This window comes from Citrus sinensis, chromosome 5 (genome assembly GCF_022201045.2).
Source record: "Citrus sinensis cultivar Valencia sweet orange chromosome 5, DVS_A1.0, whole genome shotgun sequence".
NCBI classification, from domain to species: Eukaryota; Viridiplantae; Streptophyta; class Magnoliopsida; order Sapindales; family Rutaceae; genus Citrus; species Citrus sinensis.
Genome location: NC_068560.1, coordinates 37,065,321 through 37,075,394, shown reverse-complemented (window position 1 = coordinate 37,075,394; position 10,074 = coordinate 37,065,321). Strand labels below are relative to the sequence as shown.

Genomic DNA, 10,074 nt, shown 5'->3' with positions numbered 1-10,074 from the left:
TGTTATTTGTTAATACTAAACCATCGACGTATATGTAAAAAGCTCATTAAGAAAAAAGACTTTAGACAAAAAAAAAAAAATTATTAATAAATAACTAAAGCTCGAAGTTGCACCCACTCTCCCAATTTTTTTAATGAGGATTAGATATGTGGGCTCGTGTTAGTTACTTTTTTTTTTTGGCTTCTTTAAGAAAGCGGCTCTTAATTACTTAAAAACCTTTAATTATGTGCAGTGACCAAAAAGCAAGGGGACGCCGTTCTTGCCGTTTGTGTCTCTCTGTTTGTTAATTTAAATTGCCATCGACTTCCGTGACGCTAGATCTTCGTTCCGTTTACGTCGGTGAGCGGGTTTAGCGGTCCGAAATGTGATTGTAATGCGTGATTGCTGCCGATTACGTTGCCTGCGAGATCAAATTATTCCGTTTTTGGGACAAAATCAATCGCTTCAATGGAACATCAGACTTCGAGCCCAACAAAGAGTTGGGCCGAGGCCTATATTTTTATCTCGACCCAGAGAAAACGTCAAAACAGTAAAAGATGATTCATGCCAATCCAAGAAATCTATTAGGATTTTTTGAGCACCATGGTTGATAATAAGTTAATAATCATCGGGATCAGGTTGCGTTTGGACCTTGGGTAATCATATTAGCGTAGAGCATTTTCGGCAAAAATAAAGTCACTTTTTATTGAGGTTCTTAATGGATTGGGTTCGCTAATTTTTGTCGGTTAAAGAACCTCGAACAATAAGTGATCACCACTCAAATTTTGAATCACTTTTCGTATATAAAATTCTAAGGGGCTACCATTTAACATTGCCGCTCAGTTCTCCATATTACATGCCCTGACTCTAGTCACCCTTCAGTGCAGCATTTCTCACTCTTGAACGATGATGGTAACAAACATAACGCTCTGCTTTTTGTTTGCAAATTTAAATTCATTTAAGATGTTTGAGAACTAAACTAATAGGCATGGTGTGATACATGTAGAGTTATGAGAGATACGAGGTCGAGGATGACCACGTCACGGTCGGACCATGGGGAGGCCAAAATGGAGCGAGATGGGACGATGGAGTTTTCAGCAGCGTAAGGCAAGTTGTGATCAGCTATGGAGCTGGCATTGATTCTATTCTAATTGAGTACGACAAGAAGGGTTCCTCTGTTTGGTCTGACAAGCATGGCGGCAGGGGCGGTTTCAAAACAAATAAGGTCAGCAACCAATTCATGTACAATTAAAATGTTTGAAGTTTGCCATTGACATGACCCGCCCCGACCCTTTTGTTGGATTGGAGGTGGATTGTGGGAAAATCATTGTGTTACATGTTTTATGCATATGTTTAAAGCTCATAACATGATTTAATCCATGAATACATTAATAGGTATAAAATTGGCCTCAGAACTTCACTGCAAATATATAAAGAGGCTCAGTGCCTTCTTCAAAAATATATTTCAAATATGCATATTTTATATCTCACTATACATACATACATCTTAAATATATACATATGAATATAAACATGCTCAAAATATAAGTCGTGCAATAATACATATTGTGGCCTAACCTTATTGATGAAAAATTCAAACTGCACAAAATATTGCAGGTACTTGAGAGAAATATGATAGATGAAAAAATAATAAGCCTGCGGTTCAATGAATGGATATAATTTATATACAAAAAAAATTATATAAAAATAATGCTTATGTATAATCACATGACATAACTTTGATCAAAGTACATAAGCAAATGTAAAATCATACAAAGCATACATGACAAATTGCGCTAAATAATACCCAGAAGAAATAAAAGTCATACATGTCGAGATCATCATCGTGTGAGCAAAGCAATAACAACCTCTCATACCTAAGGAACTAACATATCACACAAACAAAATAATTTAACTCTCAATATGCATAACCAAAACACCTAACGGAAAAAGGTACACATATGTGACTGGTAATCACATCTTATAACTTAATCAATTCTATAATTGTGAATACATATAATCATAATATGATCCTAAATCATACTATCAAATATAATGCTTCATGAAATACATCGTAATAGTAGTAGCAGCAGTAGTAATAATAATAATAATAATAATAATAATAATTCACTCAAAAATCTTGTTTCACTCTAAAATTCGTTGTGCGAAAAACTTATACAAATGATATGAACAAAATCATAAATGATTAAATAACTTAAGTACTTAAATTTCAAAAATCTATTACACACTAATTCACACAATATAGCTTTGAGTATTCAACTCGACTTCCCCTAATTTTCCTGTTTCCTTTTCTTCTCCCTCACTCTCAACTCTTTTCTTTTCTCCTTGTTCTCTTTTTCCTTTTTTCTTTGCTCTTGTTTCGTTCTCTTTTTCTCTCGGTTTCTCCCTCTTCTTCTCTCTTTCAATTGCTCTGTTTCGGTTTAACTTGTGAAAACAACGAGGGAGCTGCTTCAATTCTTCACTTTATATATGCCCACCGGCTCCAAACAAGCATGATAGGCAAACCGCTTGCTGTTGCTTTTGAAAACCAGCCACTTGCGGCTTATAAGCATGCACGTGCATTACAGCCATTTCACATGCTGCTCCTGCGTTTTGCAACAATAGTTCATCAATTAAAATTGCAGGTCAAGTTTAATTATCCGGAAGAATTTCTAGTCTCAGTTGGTGGATACTATGGTGGTATCATTGACTATGGCCCAGTTCTTGTTCGATCACTTGTGTTCGAAAGCAATAAGAGAAAATATGGACCCTTTGGTCTTCAACAGGGAACCCATTTCTCATTACCGATGGCTGGTGGCATGATCGCTGGATTTCATGGCAGAAGCAGTTGGTTTCTGGAATCCATTGGAGTGCATTTAAAGCCTCTCTTGATACAAAATCCACCCATTAACTTAAGTAGTGCATCACAGAACTATGTAAGCAATGAGATTCCTGAGAAATCTAGAGGCTTTGAAATGGCAACTACAAGAGAAAAGCAGGACAGCATTTACCAACCTGAAATCTTGATTCACAAAAGTGGCTATTCTGGATCAGCGATTCTTAGGGGAACTACAACTACTGTCGTTAAGTCTGTCACATTTCTCACCAACAGAAGAATGCATGGGCCGTCTGGAGCTGGAGATGAGCAGGGGATTTTCTTCTCAAACAATGGGATTATTGCAGGATTACCGGCAAGAAAAGGACGCTTTATTGATAGTATTGGACCCCATTTCATAGAAGAGAAACCACCTATTCCTCGGCCTCTCAACGATTCATTCAACAACATGAATGGCAGGAAAATTTCTCAGCCTTTCAGTGATTCATTTAACACGAATGAGAATGACAGGAGAACTTCTCAGGTTCGCATTATATATATGTTTTACACTTACTTGAGTATATAATTGGAGTAATTATTTTAGTTATTTTTTTCGTTGCCGACATCTGTATCAAGTTAATTCTGTAAGTAATGAAGGTATGAACCTGAGAACTTTCTGGTGCATATTATATTTATTTTAATGTATACAATACAAAATATGTCTGCGTTCAGGTTTTTCCGGGAATGGTAAAGGAGCCTGCCGCTTGGTTTAGTTCATGACCATGGGGTGGGAATGGAGGTAAGCTTTGGGACGATGGAATCTTCTCCGGTGTGAAGAAAATTTTCTTGTTCAAAGGAGAAGCCATATATTCTATACAAATTGAGTATGACCGAAATGGCCTATCTGTTGTGTCTGCTAGACATGGAGGAGGCGTCGAAGGAAGCTCTCACACGGTAATTACTAATTAATAGTGCTTCGGAGACTAGAAAATTTTCATTTCTGTTAATATTATTTCTAATTCAACTCACCCGATGCAGATTATTTTTCAGTATCCGCTTGAAGTTCTTACAAGTTTCTGTGGCTATTATGAATCGCTTACGGGGGATGAAGGTGCAAATGTCATAAAATCTCTGACGTTCTTCACGAATAAAGGCAAGTATGGGCCGGTTGGAGCGGAATCAGGAACATTCTTTACTTCGACGAAGATTGAAGGGAAGATAGTTGGGTTCCATGGAAAGAGTGGATGCTACTTGAATGCCATTGGTGTCCATATGCAACTGCACCGTTGATGGTAATTGTCAAAAGTATTTGTAATCAAGTAAGGATGATATATGATGTGAGAGATCATCCATTGACACGATAAAACGAAAAATTATCCGTTGGTATGGCAATGAAAGCTTAAGGTTTAAGGTAAATTTTCCAACAATGATTTGTGTGCAAGTTACTTGAAGAACAATCACCAGTCATTCCGTCCCTACTCACTGGGAAAAATGAAAAAGTCACTCCATTAATATGGGCCGAAGATGTTGGGCTGTCCCGTAACCCGCCAGCCCACGCATTATTTTACCCATGAGCATTGTTGTCACGCTCAGACATTGGGCCACACTTCAAATTATCTATAATTGTGTTTGTTTTGTCAGCTTTATTACTGTTATCGGAAAGACGCCGAAACTGGTACAATCGTACGGTTGTAGTTGTAGATGTTTTCACCTACACCTCACATCCAAACGTTAGCACTGTGTCTGGCTTCCACTTCCACACACACATATTGTACAATTCAATTTGTCCACTCATCCCAAAGTGTATGTACAAATTCAATATATTTGAAGTTGAAGAAGAACGGAGAATTTGATGATGCCTTGCATGTCTGTATCAAAACTTCCTGTAATCATCCCGCAAAAACATAAACCAGATTCTTCATCTGGATTCTCACCACATTCCAACAACTACACTCGCTCTTTGACCAAGAAAAGTAACCCAAGATTCAGAGACACTCATTTAGACTTCCTCTGCGGAAACGGACGTCTTAATGAAGCCATCACAGTTCTGGATTCCATTGCCACACAAGGCGCCAAGGTAAGACGCAACACTTACATCAACTTACTCCAAGCTTGCATCGACTCCAATTCTATTCATCTGGCTCGAAAACTCCACGCCTTTCTTAATTTAGTCACAGAAATAGACGTGTTTGTCAAAACGAAGCTGCTTTCCGTGTATGCAAAATGCGGCTGTTTAGATGATGCACGTGAGGTGTTTGAAGATATGCGTGAGAGGAACTTGTACACGTGGTCGGCAATGATCGGTGCTTATTCTAGAGATCAGAGGTGGAGGGAAGTCGTTGAGCTTTTCTTTTTGATGGTACAAGATGGCCTGTTTCCTGATGATTTCTTGTTTCCTAAGATTTTGCAGGCTTGTGGCAACTGTGGGGATTTTGAAGCTGGAAAATTGATGCATTCTTTGGTGATAAAATTGGGGATGAGTTGCGTTAGACGAGTCAGAAATTCAGTCTTGGCTGTGTATGTCAAATGTGGGAAATTGATCTGGGCAAGGAGGTTTTTTGAAAGCATGGATGAGAAGGATGGTGTCGCTTGGAATTCGATGATATCAGGTTATTTCCAAATTGGGGAGAATGATGAGGCTCATAGACTGTTCGACAAGATGTGCAGAGAAGAGATTAAACTGGGCGTGGTAACATTTAATATTTTGATTCGTAGTTATAACCAATTAGGGCAATGTGATGTTGCAATGGAAATGGTGAAGAGGATGGAGAGTTTGGGGATTACTCCTGATGTATTCACTTGGACTTGTATGATTTCAGGGTTTGCACAAAACGGGAGGACCAGTCAGGCGCTAGATTTGTTCAAGGAGATGTCTTTTGTTGGTGTTATGCCAAATGGGGTTACTATTACAAGTGCCATTTCTGCTTGTACGGATTTAAAAGCCTTAGCAATGGGGATGGAAATTCATTCCCTTGCTGTTAAGATGGGTTTCACTGATGATGTACTGGTTGGGAATTCACTAATTAACATGTACTCCAAGTGTGAGGAGTTAGAAGCTGCTGAGAGAGTTTTTGATATGATAAAGGACAAAGATGTTTACTCATGGAACTCAATGATTGCTGGATATTGTCAAGCTGGTTATTGTGGTAAGGCCTATGAACTCTTCATAAAAATGCAGGAATCTGATGTACCACCTAATGTCATCACATGGAATGTACTGATCTCGGGATATATACAAAATGGAAACGAGGATGAAGCCGTGGATCTCTTTCAAAGGATGGGAAAGAATGATAAAGTTAAGCGGAATACGGCATCATGGAACTCTCTTATTGCTGGTTACCAGCAACTTGGACAGAAAAACAACGCATTGGGGGTATTTCGAAAAATGCAGTCTTCCTGCTTTTATCCAAATTGTGTTACAATTTTGAGTGTCTTACCTGCTTGTGCATATTTAGTTGCATCAAACAAGGTCAAAGAGATACATGGTTGTGTATTGCGAAGGAGTTTGGAGTCTTCTCTCCCTGTTATGAATTCACTAATAGACACTTATGCCAAGTCTGGAAACATTGTATATTCCAGGACCATATTTGATGGAATGTCATCCAAGGACATCATTACCTGGAACTCACTGATTTGTGGTTATGTTTTACATGGTTTTTGGCATGCTGCACTTGATCTCTTTGATCAGATGAAGAGTTTTGGACTTAAGCCAAATAGAGGAACTTTCTTGAGTATTATCCTTGCACACAGTCTGGCTGGAATGGTGGACCTGGGAAAGCAAGTTTTCTGTAGCATTACGGAATGCTATCAAATCATACCAATGATAGAACATTATTCAGCTATGATCGATTTATATGGTTGCTCCGGTAAGCTTGAAGAAGCCATGGAGTTTATTGAAGATATGCCCATAGAACCCGATTCCTCTATTTGGGAGGCATTGCTAACTGCCTGCAGGATTCATGGGAATATTGACTTAGCAGTTCTTGCCATTGAACGTTTGTTTGACTTGGAACCAGGGGATGTATTGATTCAAAGGTTAATCTTACAGATTTATGCTATATGTGGTAAACCTGAGGATGCTTTAAAAGTGAGAAAGCTTGAAAAAGAGAACACGAGGAGAAACTCTTTTGGGCAGAGCTGGATTGAAGTTAAAAATCTAGTGTATACGTTTGTTACAGGTGGTTGGTCTGAATCCTACTCAGATCTTTTGTATTCTTGGTTACAAAACGTGCCAGAAAATGTAACAGCACGCAGTAGTCACAGTGGCCTTTGCATTGAGGAAGAAGAGAAGGAAGAAATTAGCGGCATCCACAGTGAAAAACTTGCATTAGCTTTTGCCTTAATTGGCTCATCTCAAGCACCTCATACTATAAGAATTGTGAAAAACATTAGAATGTGTGTGCATTGCCACAAGACTGCTAAATATGTCTCAAAGATGCATCACTGTGAAATATTTCTGGCAGACTCTAAGTGCTTGCACCATTTTAAAAATGGGCAATGTTCTTGTGGTGATTATTGGTAGAGTATTGTTTTTAAGATAGCTTTCAGTGCTATCAGGGTGGCTTGTTCAATATATCAGAAAATCACATCACCCAAGCTGCCGTATATCTAAGCAATGGCATGCAGGTGAAGCAGTTTTTCTTGAAATTTTTTTTGGGTACCTGATTCCTTCCATGAAATATTGAATCGCTTTATCTGAAACTTTATAAGTGATTATATTGTATTTCATGTTTTAGATAACCAGTGGTATTCAGCTGGATTGGTGATCTAATGGTAATTACTTGGCAGTTGCTGCCGATGAGTTATCCTTCTATCCCATGCTAGTCCAATTTATTGACAGGTATACCTTTTTTTTTTAATATTTCGTATTTTATAGTAGTTAAAGTTACGGTATGGCAAATGTTTCATTTTCCTTTTTGCAAAAGTCAGATTGATATGCTTGTTGGGTAGCTCCTATGTTCTATTTTCATAGCAATTATAGTATTATTAATCTTTCACAGGTTCATAGAACAAGCTCAAACCTATGAGAATGCAAATCATTGCTCTTCTGTGAATTCGATTCGCAGAGTCTCATAAGAACGGTTTGTTGGTGGAAAAGGGTCATTGTTCACTTGATCCTGTGCTCAAAATAGTCGCATACTCCCATATCTTCTACGAGCATTTAGCTACTTGCCAAAAGCCTTCGCCATTGATCTTTTTACAGGTATTCTGTATGACAAGCTATTCCTGTACATGTTTAGTGCTACTGCTTGCTTTTTCTACAATATCTGCTGAGTGTCATCGATATTCGATTTTGTTTTGCTTGAACAGGTGAACTTCAATTACCCCTGAGGCGTGAGTCAGATAATTGGCTATTGTAGATAGCCATTAGGATGCTAAAAGTGCTATTAGCTTATCAACAGTCTCAAAAGGGGTAGTACTTGTATGTCTCGCAGGAATATAATGCCCTGTAGTTGGAGAGTCACATTCTTGTGGACTTATTTTTCTTCTTTTAACTGGATGATGTGGAGGAGTTTCTGTACTAATTGATCATTCTAACCTAGAACCATCAAGAAGTCAATGTTTGACAATGAAATTCAAGCAAATTGATGTGTATATGAAAAACATTCATACGGTTGCTGTTATTTAACGGTGAATATGGAAGTAAGAGTTAGAGGGGCTTTTCTGTTATTTTCTAGTGAAATTAGGAGTGTAAAAATGATTATGAAGAGAGCTCAACTGTGTTAACAGACTTAGAATTTGTAGCAGGTGAGAGCTTGCCATTTAAATAATTGTATCTTCTCAACCGATGGGAAGATGCCATTCCCAGGTCCACGTTAGCTGGCAGCAGAATAAGTAGAAGATGCTTGTGGCTTGTGCATTGCATATAGCACTGAATCAATGGTGAAGGAATTACATTTGTGTGCTAAATTTAGGAATTTTCACGATAATGGCATAAATATGAGTATAGAAAGACAAGTACATGGACATTCCAAAGCTTTGAAACTTCAGACGGAATATGAGCCCCTCTCAAGTGTCAAATGTGAAATGTCTGCAGGTCAAAAGTTAAAATTTTTAGACTTAAATCTTGTTCTCAAAAAATTCTTGGTTTATGCTGAAATTGAGGATTGTGGTACCTCACGGGCAGCTCGCTGTGACTCAATTCAAGTACGGGACAATGAATGGAATTAATCATATTCTAAACAGTGACGTGGAAAAAAAGTAATTTCATTTAGGTGACAAGATCATAGATATTTGTTAGAGTGTAATTTATGCACTAATTTTACATTGTTTACTTATCTTAATATCGATATTTTGCACTTAATAATAGTGATTTACTTGTGTTTTACTTTTGTAGGTGCAATTCTATTGATTTGTGATAAAATTGAGCTACAATATGATGTTTAAGGATGATTGTTCTCTTGGAGAAATTATGAGCAACAGAAGAACTTTGTTGATAAGGAGTGGGCGCGTGCTGTCAACTGCGAATCTGCAGTTTTTAGTTTAACGTGTTTTGTATTTTTGGCTATTTTTGTAATTACTAATTTAATATTTAGTATTTTATTTTAAATAGAACTCTAAAAGAGGAGAGAGAGAGAGAGAGTATTTAAGGGAGGAATCTATTGTGAAAGAGGGAGATTTTAGAGAAAAGAAAGAAACCCTAGATCTAATTTTTCTCTTCTCTCTATGAAGAACTAAACTTATTTTTCTGGTTGAAGGATAATGAAGTTTTGATTCATCACTACTGTGAGATATTTCTTGTGTGTTAATTGTTTTATTACTTTTTGGGTATTTATTTATTTTTTGAATTATTTTCATGATTATGTTTGTTAATTAGGTAATTGACCACTATTTAATTATCAATTTAATCTATTGTCAATTAAAGGATTCATCGTATGAAAAATTTAATGTTTGTGACAAATAAGATAGCAGAGAGTTGTGTTGTGAGAATAAACAATCTAATTTAAATGAATCATCATATGTGTTGATTAGGATTTAGGTCTCTCTGGTTTTTCAGGCTGTCAATTGATTAAATCCTATGATCGTATCTAGGGTTGTCTATTGATTAGGGAAATAACCAACGGTCGTACCTTGGTTATCGACTAGTTAAGGAGAGATTGGCTATTAGAGGGTCTCAGTAGCTATAACCGGTCTATTCATGAGTAATAATAATCTATATTTGAATCAATAATCAGTAGTCGAATCAAGCTGAGTTAATTCCTTCAACCAGAGCTTTTTCCAATTTGAATTACAGCTTTAATTTGCATTCTTGTTATTTTAATTTGATTTTTATTATTGTC

At 37.1% G+C, this 10,074-nt stretch overlaps 2 protein-coding genes across 5 annotated transcripts; both read left to right on the top strand.

Annotated features, from left to right (window-relative positions):
• Positions 1-766: 766 nt before the first annotated feature.
• LOC102623328 (jacalin-related lectin 3-like) lies at positions 767-4,210 on the top strand. The gene is made up of 5 exons (XM_052441370.1): positions 767-891; positions 986-1,204; positions 2,625-3,338; positions 3,575-3,748; positions 3,833-4,210. Exons 1-5 carry the CDS (start codon positions 886-888, stop codon positions 4,082-4,084), a joined length of 1,365 nt encoding a protein of 454 aa, XP_052297330.1. The 5' UTR covers positions 767-885; the 3' UTR covers positions 4,085-4,210.
• A 133-nt stretch (positions 4,211-4,343) lies between these two features.
• Positions 4,344-9,528, top strand: LOC127898581 (pentatricopeptide repeat-containing protein At1g19720). 4 transcript variants are annotated; one of them, XM_052441531.1, is made up of 5 exons: positions 4,344-4,871; positions 5,205-7,420; positions 7,531-7,634; positions 7,795-7,997; positions 8,105-8,602. In XM_052441531.1, the coding sequence occupies exons 1-2, from the start codon at positions 4,647-4,649 to the stop codon at positions 7,314-7,316; spliced, it is 2,337 nt and encodes a 778-aa protein (XP_052297491.1). In that variant the 5' UTR covers positions 4,344-4,646; the 3' UTR covers positions 7,317-7,420; positions 7,531-7,634; positions 7,795-7,997; positions 8,105-8,602. The 4 variants fall into 4 exon arrangements, with proteins under 4 accessions (XP_052297491.1, XP_052297490.1, XP_052297489.1 ...); XM_052441532.1 differs by having other exon boundaries at positions 4,732-4,871; positions 4,966-7,420; XM_052441530.1 differs by lacking the exon at positions 8,105-8,602 and adding an exon at positions 9,132-9,528 and having other exon boundaries at positions 4,344-7,420.
• Positions 9,529-10,074: the final 546 nt, after the last annotated feature.